Below are 20,758 nucleotides of genomic sequence, written 5' to 3' on the forward strand. Positions count from 1 at the left end.
AACTTGCCTGTTAAAGCATATTTTTGTTCCTCATTTTTGGGCTAGCGTCCATGGCATTAGTAATGATTCATTCAGTAGAATTTTCCTTTGGACTAAATATGTACTTTACGGGACAACAGGAAAACTTGCCTTTAGGAATAGCTAATTTGTACCACGAGTATAGCATCTTACATATAAATATATCTTGGCAACAGTGTATAATGTCTGAATGGAATTAAAACAAGCTCTTTTAATGTGAAGCTGGGTATTTTTGGAAATCTTTTTCTGTATTTGTTATTTTGGGAGTATGCTTATATACTAGCTTTGGCATATAAGGTAATGACAATTTAATATGAAAATTAAATTTATGCCACAGACCAAACTCACTTATTTCCTCAACAGAAAATGTCATGATTTCAACGGAATTTAGTGAGAGAAAATCAGTATGGTTTATGTCTTTATGCCTTGGCAAAGACTGAATTAAAAATAACAGGTATGATTTTTCATTTTTCTTTGCAATTTTCCCAACCTGTCTGTTGTAATAATAGCATGGGGAGGGCTAATAAAATAGACCAAAAAAACCCAAAACAAAACAAGACTATGTAGTTTATAATTGTTTCATTATCACTGGTCAGGAATCCTGCTTCTAAGTAAAAATCATGTTTGGTCCAGAATAACTGGCAATTTCTTCAGGTCTCAGCTGAACCTTTTGTTTTAAAAGGTTGTTTTGTTGTTTTGTTTATCTTCATAAACCTCTACCAACAAGACAACAGTATTCTTACAAAATCTTAACCCTTCTTTGTGTAAACTGCATAGGAATTATACTAGAAGCACTTAATGATTGTGAACTTCCTTGTGTGAGCAGGAGGAAACAAAATTTAAGGATACAAAAATCTAAGATGAATTTATGTAAAGGATTCATTAATCTCTGGTGCAGTGTCATTATGAAAAGTATACCTTTCCTTCACATATCCCTAACTGATCAGCAAGGTTTCTGAGGCTCTACAAACACTCATCTGTTAGAAAGTGTTGTGATCCTTCCTATAGGAGTGTGGATGGCAAGCCTATCCTCAAAGACCAGAGAAAAAGGAATGTATTTTTCAGGGATATATCCACAGGACTCAACTGCCATCTTTCAGCTGGCCTATTTAGCACTTTCTTGTTTGGAATCCCAGATTTTAAGGGTTAAATGGTGATTTTCATACTTGGCTAAACATCAGAATTACTTGGGGAGCTTTTCAAATGTACTGAATTACAATCCTTAAATCTATATTTTGTAGATGTTCCATTGATTGTTCTGCTGTACACTGAGATAAAGAAGAACTGAGAGATATCACAGTGCAAGCTTTCACATAGCAGAGCTTAGGAAATCTGGGTAAAAGTCCATGCAACCCTTCTGAGGAACTGGTCCTCTGGGAGCACAGCCTTGACCCACTGTGGCACTCTGTAAAGAGCAGGCCATTTTTCATGCCTAAATAATGCACCTGTTCCCTTTGAGTGTTCAATTTTTTTTTCTGAAATCTTATTTATTTATTTGACAGAGAGACAGAGAACACGAGCAGAGTAAGGAGCAGAGTAAGAGGGAGAAGCAGACTGCCCCCTAACCCCGAGCAGGGAGCCTAATGCAGGACAACCTCAGCTGAAGGCAGATGCTTAACCAACTGAGTCACCCAGGCGCCTTGAGTGTTCCAATTTTTACATAAAATTATTTCATAAAAGAAAGAGGCATCAAGAAGTTTCAGAAGACCCTGTCAAAAATAGACAAGAAAGGAAGAGGTTTTGGAAGCGCTTATGAGGATGTAAAGGCATCAGTCATTGGCGGCCGGCACAGGAGGGTGAGTGGGGAGAGTCAGCTCTGCAGTCTGCAGCTGTCCAATTGCCCAAGCCGATAGCTGTGGCCAATCCCATGTCTGGATGTTTCTTTGATAGATAAAATAGCACTTCTATCAAATAATGAAAACAAATGGTATATACGGCTTTAAAAAACAAATAGCTGAAGACTATATAATTCCAAAAACAGATTGGACAACTAGAGACTTCTAGGCCACTCTGCCTCTAACAGCTAAGGTCTGCAAAAACAGATAAAAAGAAACTAAGGATTCAAAAGTGACCTCGCTGGGGTACCTGGGTGGCCCAGTCCATTCAGTGTCTGCATTTGGCTCAGGTCTCATGATCCCAGAGTCCCGGGATCAAGCCCCATGTGGTCAGGCTCCCTGCTCAGCGGAGAGTCTGTTTCTCCCTCTCCCTCTGCCTCTCTGCCCGCTTGTGTGTTCATATGTGCTCTCTCTCAAATAAATAAAATCTTTAAAAACAAAAACAACAAAAAAGTGACCTCACCAATAAAGAACAGTCACATTCAATAATATGCACAGTATGATGTTGTTTATGTGCCATCTAGGTTTTAGGATGGGCTTTGCTATGATACCTTATCTGAGTAGCTGCTTCCAAAAATAAGCTTTTATTGAATGGATTTATGTAAACTTAAGTGGTCAGGTTGATATAATTTTGCTGCTGCTTAGGGACTAAAATTTAAAAAAACCACATATTTGTCTTATTATCTCCAAATAAGCACTTTATTATCAAATAGTTCAGCATCAGAACAAGGTTTCTAATTCCAAAAGAGTTTTCTTTACATAATATATTGAGAAACACATATCATATTGTGAAACACATATTAGAGGGATCTGACACTACTTCCTACATCCTGTTCCAGTTTCTCTCTTGCAGTTGGGTAACTTGTTTTGATCTAAAAAGTATAAATTTATCTCATTCTTGTTAATGCTGTCCATGAAATATGAGTTCCTTTTCAGCTAGCACTTTATAATTTTTTTGTGCCAGGTTAAGAGAACTGTTTTATAGTGACATAAAAGTCAACTACAAGAGAAACACAGAATCATTTTTACTTACATAAGCAAATCTCTCTTAACACAAAAGGAAAAGACATAATGCAATTATGTAAGGCAGATAAGCCCAGAAATAACATTCATTCAGAGACAGTACTTCATATTCAATAATCCCATATGAGAAATTAATGACTCAGAGTAAAAAGAAAATTAAAATTAGCCCTTGGGACTTTGACAATTAAATTGCCAAGGCTGTTTGTGAATTCTAGTTAATGTTCGATGTTAGCCACGATGACTCAGAACCAGTTACCAGAAGAACATGACCCTCAGATGTTACAGGCTGTTTAAAATTTGTTTTTGTGCAAGTTACTCCTTTATCCGGTATCCCACATATAAAGCTGTTCTCAGGCATCCTTCAGATTTATAAGAAATTAACTGAGTGCCTACTTAGTATGCAGGGCGCCGTGCTGGGTGCTGACCGTGTGGTATGACAGCATTCCTTGTCAAGCTCTCTATGTGATATCAGCCTTTGGAAGAATGGAAATTTGGCCAGAATAGCATATAGTTAGACCGATGTACCAAAAGTGTCCCAACTTAAGTGACTCAAAAGAGGAAATGGTAAATAAGATGTTTCCGTTGTTGTTTTTTTCTTTCTTTCTTTCTTTCCTTTAGCTTAGTCACATCTGATCAGAAAGCACTGAATGCTTTCTGCCGTCAACTTCAGATTTCAGCTGATGGGGCAGACTGACCACTGCTGCCTTTTGATAGAATATAAGTATTCAGTCAAGTGTAGCTCATCATAAATACTATTAAGGAGAAGTTATTCTCTGGCTGTTGCAGGGAAAAATGGAAATGCTAAAAATTCTTTCTTGCAGGTGGGGATCAATTTTTAAAGGCTCCAACTCTGCTTGCCTTGCTGATGAAGTTCTTGAGAAGATCATGGTCCATTTCCGCAAAGCCCGAAGTCTGTGTTACTACAGTCAAATGGTTTATGCAAAACCTGAAGCAAAATTCTTCTAAATCCTAGGAATAACAACAAAAAATGTTTTAACAAATTTGTATATCCCAATGCAATGCAACAGCACATGAAAATTCCTAAGACACAGGAAGGAAAAGGATTTGAGAGCCAAGAGGAAAAAATGTTGGTACAGCTGTACCTAAAGAATAGTTCTAAAACTGTACAGCTAATGTGAATCTATGCTTTCAAAAATTTTACATGGGGTAAAATATTCAAGTTCCTTCATGCCAACCCACACAAAGAATCTTTTTCTTCTCAGGTAACTATGTGTATGAATTCTGTACCTTTCTCTTGTGACAGTATTTGCATTGTTCATCCCACTTTCAGTACTTGTTAAAATACCCCACTTTTATATTCCCCTATAGGATCTGAAATGTTTCTACCTGAAAAGAGTTTCTCCTATGTGTTAGGCACTATCCTCAGAGGTAGGCATAAGGTTATGAGCGAAACAAAGTCCCTGCTATTCCTCAAGGAGTTTACTTTCTAGAACAGAGAGGGCCAGAAGGTAACAAATAGGGACTACGAAGAAGCCTTGAAAATGAAGCCTCGTTCAGGTGGAAACACTGCCCACTGCCCCATCACTTGAGAGAGCGCACCAGCCCCCAGGATTCTCCCCATGACTTTGAAAAACTTGAGCAAAGACTGTGTATAGACACTGCCTAGCCATGAAGCATTTTGCAGGTCTGAAGTGTCCAATATGTGATTAGGTTGGTGAAAGACATTCACTACACTTTAAAATGTGAAGGTTTCAAGGTGGGTTAAGATTTTGTAAAATGTTAACTGAAAAAAATCCAGTGTTTAGAGCCATCTACACCATGTGACCCAGGGAAAAACAGAAGGAGCTATATAAAAATGTTAATATTCTCTGACTGATGAGTCATCTCCGTCCTCATACTTTTTAGATTTTCCAAATTTTCTTTAATCTTATTTATTTATATAAGCAGAAAAGAAGTTATAACCTTTTCTTCTGCCCACCACTAAATGTTCCTGTTTTTTTGACCAAAGGAGAGGATATCCTTATAACAAAAGGAAATCGACTGCAAGAAGTATGGCCTGCTTCCTAAAGATTTAGCTCTAAGACAGGTTTTCTTTCCTTTCTTTATTATCAAAACAATACACAGGCACTGTAGAAAGTTCAGAAAAAACAAGCAAAGATAGGAAATAAACTCATCCATAATCCCACCATTCAAAGATGACCTTTGATGGTCTTTTTTTTCCTATGTAGATAATGAATCTCAGTGTTTTTAAATTCAGCTACTTATGCATTTATAAAAAGGGGGGGCATCATTTTTAATTAATGATACATTGGAGTAGCTGTATAATTTTATAGTATTAACATTCTACAGTTGAAACAATCTTCCACTGTTCCTATTGGCTTTTTCTAATTTTTTAAAATTATGAACAGTGCTGCAATAAACATCTTTGAAGCTAAGTCTCCATCCGAATCCATGATCACTTCCCTATGATAAATTCCTACAAGGGGATTCCTTAAAGAATTGAACGCTTAAGGCTCACTCTCAGTACATTTGGTACCGATCGCGCCTCACACGGCTACCCCAGTTCACAACTTCAGCGGCCATTCAGCAGAACGCCAGTCCTCCTGAGCCTGCATTACCTCTAAGAATATGTTTATCGGTGGCACAGGTGAAAAATTATACCTTATTTTCACTTATACTTTCCATTTATCTATAAACCCATTTTGTTCTTTGGTCCATTCACTTCCATCAAACTGCTCATGTTTTCTTTTTGTTTTCCAAGAACTACGCATTAACTATGGTAAACGTTCGTCACGACATGTTGCAGATATTTTCCCCATTTACTTTCTCTTTTTTTTTGGTGATATTTTTGATGTATAGACTTTTTTTTTCTTCCTGAAATCAGATTTATCAATCCTTTCCTTTATGGGAGCGCTACCCTAACAATATATAAATGTTCACTTTTTCTGGTACTTCTGGTTACTTCACTTGTTTACATTGAATCTTTGATCTCTCAGAGTTGATTATATTTAATGTATGGACCAAACACATAACATCTTCCCAGAAGGTCAGCTAGTTGAAAGCATGCTTTTCTGACCTGAGCATCATACTTCACGGCAGCCGAAAGCAGTGCGATGGCATTCTCCTCACAGATTCCTTGCTTGATAGTTTGCTGGCAGAGCTTTTTCAAACGATTTTCTCTATAAAATGTAGCCAAATCTAGCAACCCTGGTGGGAAGAGATGTTTATTAGGGGGAGTGATTTCAAGCATCCGGCTTAAACTCAGAGTTTACTTGAATATAATCCTTGGGGAAGAGCTGTGTAGGTACAGACAGATGCCGACTTACATCCTAAGAGTGGCTCCACCAGGAACGCAGCCGAACGGAGAAAATACAATACCCAAACAAGTAGCAATGGAAAAGCTGGAGCACAGTGAAAATGGCTTAAATGTTTTTCCTAGAAAGGCTGCTAGGAATGTCCTTCTCCCTGCATCGTGACTGGTCCTCCTGGGTCACTTCCCTGAGCACATACACATGCTGAAACAGTGCCCAATTTTACAAAAGGAAAAAGAAAAAACCTTTCCTGGTTACATGTGTGCCTCCCATCAGTCTCCATTTCTCTACAAATCCTGACAGATGCCCTCTCTTGCTGCCTCCACGTTCTCACTTCCCATTCTCCCCCCATGCCATTCTAGCACAATCCCATCCCCTGCATGCCCCAATGCCACAAATGCTTCCATGGACCCAGACCCAAGGGGCCGTTCCCCAGTTTCATTTACTCAACATTTACACAGAATTCCATGTGGTTGGTGACACTCATCTTCTTGAAACACTGTTACTTGCTGGTGTTTTTCTTCTCCCTATTTCTCTTCGGTCTCTTGGCTGGGCCATTCTCCCTAACTTCCCAATGTTTGAGTGCCCCAGGGTTCAAGTCTCAGTGACCTCTAGCACCAACCTCCTGACCCCCAGCTTAAAATACCATTTCATACATACTGATGATGCCGGCTGCAGTCTCTCTCTGTAGTCTCTCTGTCGCCTACTTTCACATCAGTCACAGTAGAATGGGAAACCTATGTAAGCCAAGGATATGGCTCTCTAAATCCATGAGACCATTTTTTACTAGTATCTGGGATTTCATCAATCTGACAACATCAACTGTTTCTCCATCTCTCTGCTACTGAGTTGTGTGTATGTGTGAGGAATGGGCTGGAAACCTGTTTTCGTTGTAATGTGACCAGTACTATCAAAATTACAGAAGAAGTGGGCGCCTGGGTGGCTCAGTGGGTTAAGCCGCTGCCTTCGGCTCAGGTCATGATCTCAGGGTCCTGGGATCGAGTCCCGCATCGGGCTCTCTGCTCAGCAGGGAGCCTGCTTCCTCCTCTCTTTCTCTCTCTGCCTGCCTCTCTGCCTACTTGTGATCTCTCTCTGTCAAATAAATAAATAAAATCTTTAGAAAAAAAAAAAATTACAGAAGAAGTGCTAAGTGCCCATGGAGGAACTGAAATCTTTTGGAATCATGGGAGCTATGATGGCTTTACTGTTTTTGGTCAGTTCTCCAAAACTCCCAAATTCCTACCTATAGCCCCACAGCCTCCTGAACTTCAGAATCACGAAAATGCTGCCCTCAGAGAAGACCCTGCCCTGCGCCCCCACTCAAGACAGCCCGGATCTGCACCTTTTCCCAGTACAGTCCTCCCCACAGTGGCCAGGGAGCCAGGCATCCACTCCTAGACCTCGCTTAGGTTATCAGGAACTCTGGAATTCCCTACCTAACTGGCCCCGAGGCCACAGAGGTGGATATTTCCTCCCCTCCAGACCATGCCACCAGTGCAGATGCCCAGCCCAAGGGTAGCCCAGGATGGGGGTGGAGGGAGCTTGTACGTGCCCGCTGGGAGGCCCACACCCGCCTTGCAATGCCTCCATGTTCTCACTTGGAGGTTGTAGCTGGTGGTGGGTAAAGAAAGATGGCAGGTGGCAAGCTGGAGGCCTGGATCTGTCCTTCCTGTGTATTCCCATAAGGAACTCTAAGGAGTCCTAAAATTCTAAATTCCAACTAAAACTCAATGAAGGTGTATTTTTCCAAGTACAAGGATTGAACATATTTCATCTGAAAGATATAACTCTGAATTTTTAGACAAATGTACAAGGGCCTTTATCTGGACTCTCACCCAGGGCCCTGCAAATGCTGGGAGTGGGCCTCTAAAGTAACTGCTGTGCACATGTCTAAGAAGCAACTCAAACTCCTTTGACCTTTTCAAACTCAAGGGCAAAACCTGTCACTTTCCATCTTCCTCATATTAGTAAATGATAAATTCCATTAGCCCAGCTACTCAGGCCAAATACCTTAGAGCAGTGATCTTTCTCTCTTTTCCTCACAACCTACATGCCTTCCGTGAGCAAATCCCATCAGCTTCATCTTTAAAATATAACCAGAATTTTATCTCTTCTCAACACCTCCATTGCTACACCACCCTAACCATAGTCACCTTGCACCTAAGCCATCATAAGTACTGGTCTTTTAACAAGCACATGAAAAGATGCTCAATATTCCTCAGCATCATGGAAATGCAAATCAGAACCATAATGAGATACCACCTCACACTTGTCAGAATGGCTAAAATTAACAACATAGGTAACAACATGTTGGTGGGGATGTGGAGAAAGGGGAACCCTCTTGCACTACTGGTGGGAATGCAAACTGGGGCAGCCACCGTGGAAAACAGTATGGAGGTTCCTCAAAAAGTTAAAAATAGAACTACCTTCTGATCCAGCAATTCCACTACTAGGTATTTACCCAAGTACAGAGAAATACAGATTTGAAGGGGTACATACACCCTAATGTTTACAGCAGCATTACCAACAAACTATGGGCAGAGCCCAAATCACAGAGCTAGAGTTTGTTATGCTAAGCGAAATAAGTCAGAGAAAAACAAATACCTATGATTTCACTCTGATGTGGAATTTAAGAAACAAAACAGAAACACATAGGAAGGGGTAAAAAAAGAAGAGGGAAGCAAATCGTAAGAGACTCTTAACTATAGGAGTGCCTGGGTGGCTCAGCAGGTTAAGTGGCAACTCCTGATTTTGGCTTTGTCTTGATCTCAGGGTCCTGGGATTGAGCACTGTGTCGGGCTCTGTGCTCGGTGAGGAGTCTCTCTCTCTCCCTCACCCTCTGTCCCTCCCCCTGCTCCCTCTTAAATTAAATCAAAGATTTTATTTATTTACTTGAGAGAGAGAGACAGAGAAACAAAGAACATAAGCAGCGGGAGGTGCAGGCAGAGGAAGAAGCAGGTTTCCCAGTGAGCAAGGAGCCTGATGCAGGACTCGATCCCAAGACTCTGGGATCATTACCTGAGCCGAAGGCAGACGTTAACGGACTGAGCCACCCAGCCATCACCAAAAAACAGACTCTTAACTATAGAGAACAAACCGAGGGTCGCTGGAGGGGAGGTGGGTGAGGAGATGGTCTAAGTGGGTGATGGCCATTAAGAAGGACATACGTTGTGATGGGCACTGAGTGTTAAACGTAAGCGAGGAATCACTAAATTCGACACCCGAAACCAATCTTACCATATATGTTAACTAACTAGAATTCAAATTTAAAAATTGGAATAAAAAAATAAAATCATACTGCTCCTATTGTAGATGCTGCTAGTTGCCTTGTTCCCCCCCCGCCCCCCACATACACACAGATCCATTCTTCCTTTCTTCTACGACCACTTTCCCCAGCCTCTCTTGCAGCTGGGGTCCTGTCCTTGGCCATCTCTGGTCCATGTTTTGGAACAAGTGGAACTTCCAGGACTTTTTCTTATGAGACACTGGGACTTGCTCGTTGCCCCTTCCTCATGGGCCCGCCATCTGGCTCCAGGTAATGCAAAGGCAATCTTGGACCCTGAGCTAGAAGCCACACCTAGGGATGCCCTGCACTGTCTCCCTGTGTGAAAGAAACTGTCCTGTTTAAACTTTTTTTTTTTTTTAAATATTGCTGTTAAATACTAAATAATGAAAGCCTCATGCTCAAAACCTCCCAAGGCTTTTCAACATACCAAGAATAAAAAAAGCTCTTCACCATGGCCTGCAAGAGCTAGCATGTTCTTGCCCACATCCTGCTGCCTGACCTAATACTTACTACAGCAAGTGCGACTTCACGACACCCACCCCGGCCTTCTTCCTCTTCCTCCACAGGCTAAATCTGTTCCTGTCTCAAACCGCTGCCCTCACTGCTTCTCAGGGTTAGAAGGCTCTTCCCTTGGGTACTGCTCACTCGCTCTTGCTTCCCCCAGCTCTCTGCAGCACACACTTCCTCACAGAGGCCTTCCCGGCCGTCCTAACTGACCACCTGGATCGACTTGTTCAGGACATGTATTCACCCAAACAGCAGCTCCCCAGGGTAGGGCCAGAGCTGTGGCACATACTGGGCACGGGCACTAAAGCATTTGCGGAAAAAAGGAAGGAAAATTAAATGCTGATCTGGTAATGGTATTGGATGTATACACGTGGAATGAATATTTTAAAATTTGGGAACTGAATTCTTTTCTTTAGTTTCTTATGGAAGTAATTCTTTTAATTCTCTGTGCCTCTGGACAACAATACTGCCGACAGTTGTAAACTGAGATGTAGGATGCTTTTCACTCTGTGCCGGTTTGATGAGCTGTATTGCTCTTTTACCGTCCCACCTGGGCTGTGGTGAACACCACACACCAGCTTCAGGACAGAAGGCCCCAGAATGCCCACAATGCTCCGTACCAGAGCCATGTGGAGGGAAATTCCTGGCTGTGGAGACCAGTAGGGCTTCCTGTTACTGCACATTTTATCTTGTTTATAGGGCTGGCCATGTGACAGCTACAAAGTCACCCTTTGTATGAAGCAATAATAAAGGAAAAGAGTTTGGGTCTAATACCCAGCAAGAGAACTCTGTCTGTGGTTGCCCTCACAGCCACTTCCGCCTTGCCAGTTACTCAGCATGTTGCCCCGATCTGGAAAAGTCTGGTAGCTGTTACCTACTGCCTCCTCAGGCGAAAGGCTGATGCTGTCTGTGTACAGGTATTCTAGGAAGGCTCGGTAAACAGGGTACGAAAATTCACTCATTTCTACGATATCATCCTCATTGTCTTCCAGTGAAGAACGAAAATGCTCACACCTAAAGGAAGAGAGAAGCACGTGGAGCCCTCGCTTCTAGGGAGAGCAGACACCCCCAGGGAGAGACACGTCCTTGTAGGGTTCACAAGGGGAAACCGACAAAAACAAAGGGAAAATGCAGCACGGTGCCAGATTCGCTTCCCGGATTCGCTTCCCGTTGCACACCTTCGTGTCCCTGTCCTGGCCCCTTGCTTCCTTTGCTGGCCAGGAAGCTCACTCACCAGTACTTGTGGGACAAGACTGCAGGTGCAGATCCCCCGAGGCAGAGAGCCCCACCTCTGACCTCCATGAGGCAAACACAAGGCTGGACTCCCAGGCTGAGGTCCTGCACCACAGCTGATGAGAAGCATTTATGGAAATCAGGTGGGGTTAATTTCATGAACACTGAGTAATTTTGTTTCTTTACCTCCTCTTCTCTGTTGAATTGTATCCCCCCAGATTCAGAGGTTGATGCCCTAACCTTAGAATATAACAATATTTGGAGAAAGCACCTGTACAGAGCTCATTAAGTTAAAATGAGGTCGTTAGGGTGAGCCCTAATCCAATGTGACTGGTGTCCTTATAAAAACAGGTAATTTGGACACAGACATGCACATAGGGAGAGCCCCATGGAAAGACTAGGGTGATCCTGCCCTAAGTCAGGGAATGCTGAAGACTGCCAGCAAACCACCAAAGGCGTGAAGTCTCCCTTAGGAGAAACGCACCCTGCCAACACCTGGATCTTGGACTTCTGTCTGCAGAACAGGGGAGAATACATTTCTGTTGTTGGAGTCATTCGATGTGGGGCCCTCTGATACAGCAGCCCTAGCAAACCAAGAGCCCCCACATTTTCCATGCATGAGCTGTGGTGAGAGTGTACAAATGCTGTACGGCCTGCCCTAACTAAGAGGTGAACCTGAGACTAAAAATGCCTTGCTGTTTGTGACTCATCGTAGCAGGATTTAAATATCTGGCACACGACAACATAATGATTTTTAAATCATTATGCTAAGAGAAAGAAGTTGGGCACCAAAGATTACACACTGCCGAATTCCATTAACATAAACTTCTAGAAAATACTAACTGATCTAAATGACTGAAAGAAGATCAGAGCTTGCCCCAGGCTTGGGGCATGAGGGACCTTTGAGGGCTGATAGAAACGTTCCATATCTTGATTTAGGGCAGTGGTTTCACAGGCATAAATATAGACGTCAAAGCTCCTCAGATTGTACACTTCAAATGCAGATCATTGCTCAAAAATCATACGTCAGTAAATCTGATTTTTATCATCTGTGTTAACTTCATCCCAGACCTCATTGTCCTGTAAAAGCCTCACCTTCTCCTTTTTCCAAGCAACTCAAAGGTCACTATCCCACAACTGATGACAACCCGCATGACAAACTCAGCTCCTAGGCAAGGACATGGCCCAGGCGGTGCTCAAAGCCCAGAACACATTCGCCAAGCACCAGTCGGCTGCTCTAATGCCCAGGTGCACAGACCACCGGGCAAGGTCTCTAAGAAGCTGATAGTCCTCACTCTCTGACGGCCCACCCTGCCCTGGATACTCACTATACCACCCCCATTGGTTCTCGGCTCTCGTGTCACGTGTACCATGTTTCCCCAGCTGCACTGTATGCTCAGCAGCCTTACCCAGTAGAGTTCTGTGAACACCTAGAACATAATGAGTGTATTTATTTCAGTTCTCAAAATCAATGACTCCTTACCTAATTTTGAGAAGGACTTTATGTGCATAAATGTACTTTCCATCCACCAGAAACTTGAGGTCGGCCGTGTTGGGGTTGTCAAACTCCCTCTTGAGGGACTCGGCCACTGTAAGATGGTCGTCGGGTTCTGAGAGAGGAACACCAAACATTTCTAGGGTTAATGGCAGACATATAGAAAACGCAGGCCAGAATATAGCATCGCTCTGGGGACCCTCATGAAAATACCCGAAATGACCAACTGAGCAATGCTTTTCTCCCCTAAATGTGGATTTTCACATCTCTATCATCATTTAGGATAAGTACCTCACACACATCTGCTTGGAAAGCTGGCAAAACGACAACTAAAAGCCCCAGGCAGCTCCACTCCATGAAATTTTTGCATGTTTCAGTAAATAGACTGGCTAAAAATAAAAGATACAGTTTCCCAGGAAGATTAAAACCATCAAATAAAATTGCTTTTAATGTGGTATGTGATGTGCGTTTCTGATACTTTCAGGAAAAATTAACCCACCAAATTAGTCTCCTCTTAAGGAGCCCATGAGAGAAAAATAAGTTATATGATACTACACCTAAGAAAGTCCTTACTATCACCACAGAAAGCACCAGAGCTCTCTTCCTAGTGTTCAGGCCAGCACCCAAAGGGACAAAGACGGCTCACCCACGGATAGGAGGCGCCACGAGACGGCAGGCGTGGCAAAGCAGGCGAACACATCGTCGGTGCAGGAGAAGTGGGTGAGGTGGGGCAGGGTCACCGACTGGCCCCGGCACTGGCCCCACATGTACACGTGCCCGCCCTGGGTCTTGGCCGCCGACGTATGCGCTGAATGGCAGGCTGCAATCTCTATGATTCTAAGTTCACAAAAAAAGACCAAGTGAACATGACAAACAGGAGAAGAAACAAGTTGATTTCTCTGTCCCATCACCTTAACTGATTTAAACCAAACAACGGAAGACTGCATTGCCTAAGTATTCAGGCACCAAACAGTGATTTGCATTTTAGCTCTCCTTCAGTGGCACAAGTCAGGAAGATCTGCTTGTTACCCCTTCCAACCAGTAGGCCTCCAAACATATGTATCCCATTGTGAAATGCAAGTACCATCCAAGCAAGGGTAGAGACCGAAACAAACAAGTAAACCAAACAGTGATCTAACTTTTTTCTTAAAACAGGACTTAGTGAATTACGTGGAAAGACCTGGGCTATTTAATGCAGATCTTGACCCAATATCGAGAAATATTTTCATCAAAATCTCATCAATTTTGGTGTAAGATGGAACATGCTGTGGGCCACCCCGACTCCCACTACAAACAGTAAGGTCAATAGTTCTGAGTCACTGAACTCGATCTTCAAGAGCCCAAGAGAGCAGATTCCAGAAACTGACATACACTAGACCTTAAAGTTCATGAAGGCCATGGAGCTGGTTGACACTATACCTCCTGATGGAAAACCCTGTTTTTGTTGATTTGGAGCTAACTAATTTTCCTAAAGAATAAGGCACCATACAGATTCAGAAAACACAGTAAGCTATTTTACCCTAAGTGAGGTTGCCATCCTGGTTTTGCCACAACAGGCCATGCCACCAGCATGCTCAGTGACCTGGGCTCAGAACTTCAGAGTCATCTTTGACTTCTTCTCCCTTCTCACCACTTTTTTCCTGATATCCAGTTGACAAATCACACAGAATCTCTCTTTGTAATTTCTCCCATGTGCCACCACCCTAGGTCAGGCACACCCTACATGTGGACCAAAGTAACGACCCCTGGTGTCCCCTGCCTTAGACTCTCTCTTTTCCGAACCAAATTGCACAAGGCTGGCAGGTTAACAATCCTCCGGGTAACACCATTCTCTTCAGGGCTTTCAAACCATCAGTGGCTTCCCACAAGATAAAATCCTTCCATAATTTGTCCTCTACCTATAGCCAGCCCTCTTTCAAATCACACTTGCCTACATACCCTATGCTCCGATACACAGATATACTCACTGCCCCTCGATATTCTTATTCGTTAAATCCCTTGTTCAAGAATGCTCTTTCCTTTCTTTCTGCCTTAGAAATCCTGTCCAGCTTTCAAGACCCAGCTCAAACAGCCCCAAAGCAAGAAGTCTCTTGTTCACCCCAGACTTGATACATATCCTGTCTATATCACTGCAGTCTGGGACGTTTGTCTTACCTCTTCAGCTAGATTATAAGTTGCTGGCAGGCTGAATCACTGGCTTATTTCTCTCTAAGTGTGCTTCTCTCCCTAATGTGGTATCTTACTAAGCAATTTACAGGTCATTTTATTGACTAATTGGGAAAGAACAACACAGAGTGACTGAGGGGTGGGAAAGACCCCACTGTCTCCCGAAGGATGGAGACATCGCTCTACTGCTTGTTTTAATTGGATGTTTTCCATCGAAGGATGGAAGATGGTCATCATATAAGCTGGAGATGGCTCATCTCCAAAGGCTGAAGTATATTTTTTCATGTGTGGCCCAAGCAATTTTACTCATTTATTCGAGGGCAGCTCTCAGCTCTTGAAGGCAGGAGTACTAGAAATGAGGCTACGATGTGCCACAGTTAAGTGCCTAGACATTGGAGTCAAACAGACCTAGGGGTGCATCCCAGCTCCACCACTAGGCCATGTGACTGTAGGAATGTTCCTGAGCCTCTAGGAGACTCAAGTTTCATCATACTGCAAGGCTAGTATGTGAGAATTAAATGATAAAATGTCAAACACCAAGCACAGTGTACAAATAGTAGCTAACGGTAGAAATTTCTTTACAGAATTACTACCAAGCGTTTTTTAGTGGCAAAGTCTCCCTCATATAGAGACTACACATTTCTAAGGGTCAATTCAGACAGTGAGACCTTTCCTACCCGCATGTTTAAGTCAGTGAATGGGCCCAAACCTCTACTGTGTGCTTTACAAAAGAACATTCCTTGCCCGCACAGGGAAAATGGCCAATCCTGCTTGGCTTCTCTTTTCAACAAATAAAGAAAAAAGGGGAATGAAATAGAATAAATACATTTATTCAAAAAAAGGGCCCCTACTATTACCATCTACCCTCACATGGTACACCAACCAAATGTGAGGACAGCAACACACTTCATATTACAGGGCTTGAAGCAGATGGGCAGGGGGTCAGACAGCAGCCTGTGGAGCCAAGTCACTTAGACTCTTATCTATTTTATCGTCTTTAACAAAAAAAAGAAAGGTGAGGGGAGCAGAAGATAAGGTAGCAGTCATTTCACAGCCTTGTGGTGAAGAGTAAATGAAATCAGCTACTCAGCACAGGGCACATGTGAAACCATTCTCTTCTGGTGACTCACGTGTTTACAGTGGCTGCAGGAACTCTCGGAGACCACCTAAAATCTCTTTTCCCTGATAATGTCCTATGAAAAATGTAACTGATGGAAACACAACACTGTCCTTCCACCCAACACCAGAAAACCAAAATAATTTAATTCCTACATTTGCTTCTGACATTTCCTTATGAGCCTCCACGGAAAGGGAGTAAGGAGCCTTTGCCCTTACAAGAGGTGGGAACACGGCTTGGTGGAGAAAGGGTGGAACAGACATGGCAAAGGGGTTGGGGTACAGAAGGCTGCAGAGTGCCAGCCTTCCCTAAGCATGGCCTCGGGACGTTTACCTGGAACACCTAGCAGCACTCGGGAAGTCAGGGGTGGGGCACGGGCTTGGCTGACGGCAGCAGCTGCTACAGGAACAAGAGTGGAGAAAGTTTAAAGGGAACCATCAGGTCTAAGTATGGGACCCAACCAATTGCCAAGGCACCCTGCTCTGGCCTAAGGTGATCAGTTCTTAAATCTGATTCACACCAAGAAGCAAATTCTGAAGCTCAGATTTTCCAGTGTAATATGCAACACACAATGACTGAACCAAGCTAACCTTCCCTGGCCGGATATCTGGCATATTTCACATTTTAGTTTGTAGCCATGTGTAATGAAAAGAAGGTATGACACGTTCCTAATAAATGAGTTTTGTGTCACCTCCACAGAGGTGACACAGCTTTATGGCTGTGGCACTAGAAATGAAAATGCAGGGAGTGAGGAAGAATGAAAACAGAACACAGTGAGGAGAGAAAAAAGGTACTTTGTGAGTGAGAAGAAGAGTGGAGAACAAAGAATGATAATAAAGGGTCCAGAGCAGTGACTCCCAAGCCTGGCTTTGTAAGACGCCAACATATTACCAATTGTTGCAAGGTGTCACAAAATTCATGAAAATGCAAGGCAAACTTAGCTTTAAATCAATTTAACTTCAAATATGCTTTTATGAAACTTCAGGAACAAAGACAAATGCTGGTAAATCAAAGTACTGAGACTTCAGAAAGATTGGGAATGACTAGATTAGAGAGAAGGTAATCACTTGAGTCATTAAAATTACTTTTACGTGAACATAATTTGCTAACAAATGTTATTAGCATTCTTCATCAGAAGTAGACCTCTGTGGGAAAATTTTTAAAAGGTTTTTTCCTTGGATTGTCATTTGAGCAAAGGATCCAGTGTAGACAGATTTTCACTTTCCACTTCTGTGAACAGGTAACTGGGACCTGAAGATCCACCCCACCCTAAATTTAATCCTTTTGTTTCTCATCAGCCAAACTTCCCTGAAATGGGCCCCAAGAATCAGAAGTGAGTTCTTGAGAGAGCAGTCATAACATATCTGTGTAAGTTTCAGTTGCTGAAAAGGGTAGATACGTGCAAAACAAGTCCCAGCAGAATTACAAATTCCTCCCTCGCAATACTCATATGATGGAGAGCCTGCAAACTCAGGGCGGACCACAGCGCATTCAGGCATGGAAAGAGAAAGGCAGGACTATCTCTTTCAAAACATTCATCCATGATATTTATTTATTTATTTAAAGATTTTATCTATCTATCTATTTATTTATTTATTTATTTGACAGAGATCACAAGTAGGCAGAGAGACAGGCACGGGGCGGGGCGGGGGGGGGGGCAGGAGCAGAAAGCCTGATGCGGGGCTCGATCCCAGGACCCTGAGATCATGACCTGAGCTGAAGGTAGAGGCTTTAACCCACTAAGCTACCCAGATGCCCCTCATCCATAATATTACAGCCAAAATAATGATTATGTGGTCAACAGCAATCATGCAACTGTTTAGCTATTTCCACTTTTTTTTTTACATTTATAATTCAAAATTTGAAAAAAGTTAAAAAGATTTTTTTTTTTAATTGGATTTTTTAAAAACAGACAACAAAGCAATACTCTCAGGTACCAGGTAAGGAGCTGGCACTCCAAAACTCCCATGCCCTGCTTTTCTGCCTCTCCTGCCTTCCCCACCAAGCTGCCCTATAATCCATCTGGCCCAGTGGGACTAGAGTCAGAAGACCTGGCGCTCAGGCTGGGGCGATCGGGGACCAGCAGCGAAATGTGGGGCAAGTTGCTGGCGAACACATAGCAATGGACTTGGCAAGTCCAGAAGCAGAAAATGCAACTAGCACGGCTGTGTGCACGGACGCACGTCCACTGGTTCCTGTCCTCCAGTCCCCCTTCTCCTTCCCAATCCTTAAGAGGTCCGGGGTCTTATTCTAAGATTTTGGGGAAAGAAACCAAGAACAGGTCTTTTTTTTTTTTTTTTTTTTTTTTTTAAAAAAAAACTATTTGACACAGGTTAAACAAAATTAGCCAAGCTTATAACAACTGAAAATCAAGGGGGTTAAAAATGACAATTTGGTTCTTTGCTTTCATTGTTAAATATTCCAACAGGAAACTATACAAGAACTGGATACAAAGGAAAGATCATCTCTGTGTCCATATTTTTACTTTAAAATCAGATGTAACCAAAACTAATATTCACTATAAAAAAAAGGAAATAGCAGTATTAATTTCTACAATGATTGCAGCCCTGGTTTAACAAAAACACTAATGAGATATTTTTGTTCCATTTTAGTGTGTCAAAAGATGTAGAATGAAAAAGTAGTGAGATAGCCATGTCTGAGGCACTCAAAAGGCTTTCAGCAGGATAATGTAAGGAAATATTCTGGATTTGCTAACTACTTAACACAACCTTGCAAACAAATGGGCAAAACTAAGTCTTGATTTTTCTCACCATTTTGTACTTCCTCACAGTGATAGCTTGGGAGCTAAAAGAATAAGACAGTCCTATCCTTTCAACTGGCACATTTATAAGTAGCAGAGTAAATAGCTTTGTACCCTACCCCATCTGAGGTACTTTGGTTTTCCTAAGCCACAGAAGATTGACCTCAAACATTATTTAACTTCCTCTTAAGAATACAAAACAGAAAACAATAAGGAAGAAAAGGTAATTTGTGAGGGAGCAGAATAAAGCGGGATATTGCAGGTTTAGTCCTTGTCATTAGTGTAGAGCAGCTGAAATACAGGTTAAGTACAAAGTCTAACAACATCTAACGTCTAACACACAAACTCTCCAACAGTTCAAAAGCCAATTTTATTTTACCTTTTTATTTTTAAAAGATTTATTTATTTGAGAGAGAGAGAGCGAGCACAAGTGTGGGGAGTGCCAGAGGGAGAGAGATTCCCCAAGCATACTCCTTGCTAAGCATGGAGCCCAATGAGGAGCGTGATCCCAGGACCCTGAGACAGTGACCGAAGCCTTAAACAAGAGTCCGCTGCTCAAACAACTAGCCACTCAGGCACCCCCAAAAGCCAATTTTAAAAAGGAATGAACGCTCTCATGAAAGAATATTCTAATATTAGCAGCAAGTTCCCCACAATTCTATATCATGTCTACATTCTGTTTTATCGCTAAAGAACATGCGTGTTATTTTGAAAATGCACATATTACCTGTCCTTTTCCACAACGACAGGTGCAGGATAGGACTGGTTACTTTTATTGCCAGTGCCCAACTGGCCATAAGAATTTGCACCCCAAGCATACACTTGGCCTTCATCTGTTAACACTAAAGTATGTGCATAGCCACAGGCCACCTGGAAACAGAGAAACCAAATCCACTTAGGCCTGCAAATATGCTTTCACAAGATAGGTTAAGAATCAAAGATGCAAAAAAAAAAAAAAAAAAAAAAAAAAGGAAAAAAAAGAAGAAGAGGCAGCCTGCTCAGAGAGGCAAAACATTAAGGTAACTGGTACTTGCCCAGAACTAGCTTGGCCTATGTGTGGCCAAAACTGCAATAAGTTCAACACGAGTCCTGTGGTGACACAAGTCTGCTTTGTTCAGCTTTACTATGGCATTCATTATGCTCACAGAGATCAAGGGGTATGAAGTGAATATGGAACACACTTTTACTTTTTTAAGAATTTTTCCCTTTTTTATTGTAAACGTAAAAACGTTTGATGTGGAAAGAAATATAGAAAAGCATAAATATGAAAGTAATCTCAAGATCAGGATTATTTTTCTACTTCTATACAAAATAGGGATATGTACCATGCCTCCACGCATCATATCTGTATCTTTATTTCTATTGACATCACATAACACTATTTCCATATCATTAAAAACCATTTGTAAACATCATTCCCATTCATACAGATTTAGTATAATTTATTTAACCATTAATATATTACTTGACTAAATTATGCTATATCTATTATTTATGTTATTTATTGAAGTTAACATTTTTTTCTTTTTTCTTTCTCTTCCCTTCTTTTTTTTTAAACCTTTTCCACTAATTCCAGAAGTCTCTTTCTTTTTGCTTCCTTAAGATAATACCCTAGAAATAAAATTATAGAACAAAGGGTATAAATATTTCCAAGGCTCTCGATATATACTGCCAAAGTTTCCTTGGAAAACATCGTAACAATTTATGTTCCAACAGCTACATGTGAGACTGGCCTAGAAACATAAATTTTCTGACGAACATCTATAACTTAAGTCAGGGAAATAGAGCTTTAGCCTTTACTTCAATGAAGAAAAACATCAAGCAGCTAAACTTTTCATCAGCCAAGAAAACTGTGTCCATTGGCATCTTTGCCACTAAAGACTGAAAAACAGGCACTCATAAACGAGTGGCGGACGTACCCGCTGGACACGAATGCCTTGCAGAGCTGCTATCCTACAGGGAGTTGGCTGGTTGCCGCTACTGCCAAGTCCAAGCTGCCCATTTCCATTGTAACCCCAGACATAGACCTAAGGGAAAAGCAGAGA

The 20,758-nt window shown here is 42.1% G+C and overlaps 1 protein-coding gene across 7 annotated transcripts in view; it reads right to left on the reverse strand.

The window, feature by feature from the left end:
- Positions 1–2,522: 2,522 nt before the first annotated feature.
- Positions 2,523–20,758, reverse strand: part of RCBTB2 (RCC1 and BTB domain containing protein 2) — a 43,897-nt gene continuing 25,661 nt past the window's right edge. For 5 of the 7 annotated variants that reach the window (XM_059144354.1, XM_059144352.1, XM_059144355.1 and 2 more), the window contains 8 exons: positions 20,633–20,740; positions 19,441–19,583; positions 16,286–16,351; positions 13,316–13,506; positions 12,658–12,784; positions 10,816–10,955; positions 5,914–6,044; positions 2,523–3,845 (listed from right to left, as the gene is read on the reverse strand). In XM_059144354.1, coding sequence (XP_059000337.1) covers positions 3,705–3,845; positions 5,914–6,044; positions 10,816–10,955; positions 12,658–12,784; positions 13,316–13,506; positions 16,286–16,351; positions 19,441–19,583; positions 20,633–20,740 — 1,047 coding nt within the window. In that variant the 3' untranslated portion in view covers positions 2,523–3,704. The remainder of the gene's footprint in view (positions 3,846–5,913; positions 6,045–10,815; positions 10,956–12,657; positions 12,785–13,315; positions 13,507–16,285; positions 16,352–19,440; positions 19,584–20,632; positions 20,741–20,758) is intronic. The other 2 variants (XM_059144357.1, XM_059144353.1) reach the window with 2 other exon arrangements.

The sequence above is a fragment of the Mustela lutreola genome, chromosome 13, assembly GCF_030435805.1.
Source record: "Mustela lutreola isolate mMusLut2 chromosome 13, mMusLut2.pri, whole genome shotgun sequence".
Lineage (NCBI taxonomy): Eukaryota > Metazoa > Chordata > Mammalia > Carnivora > Mustelidae > Mustela > Mustela lutreola.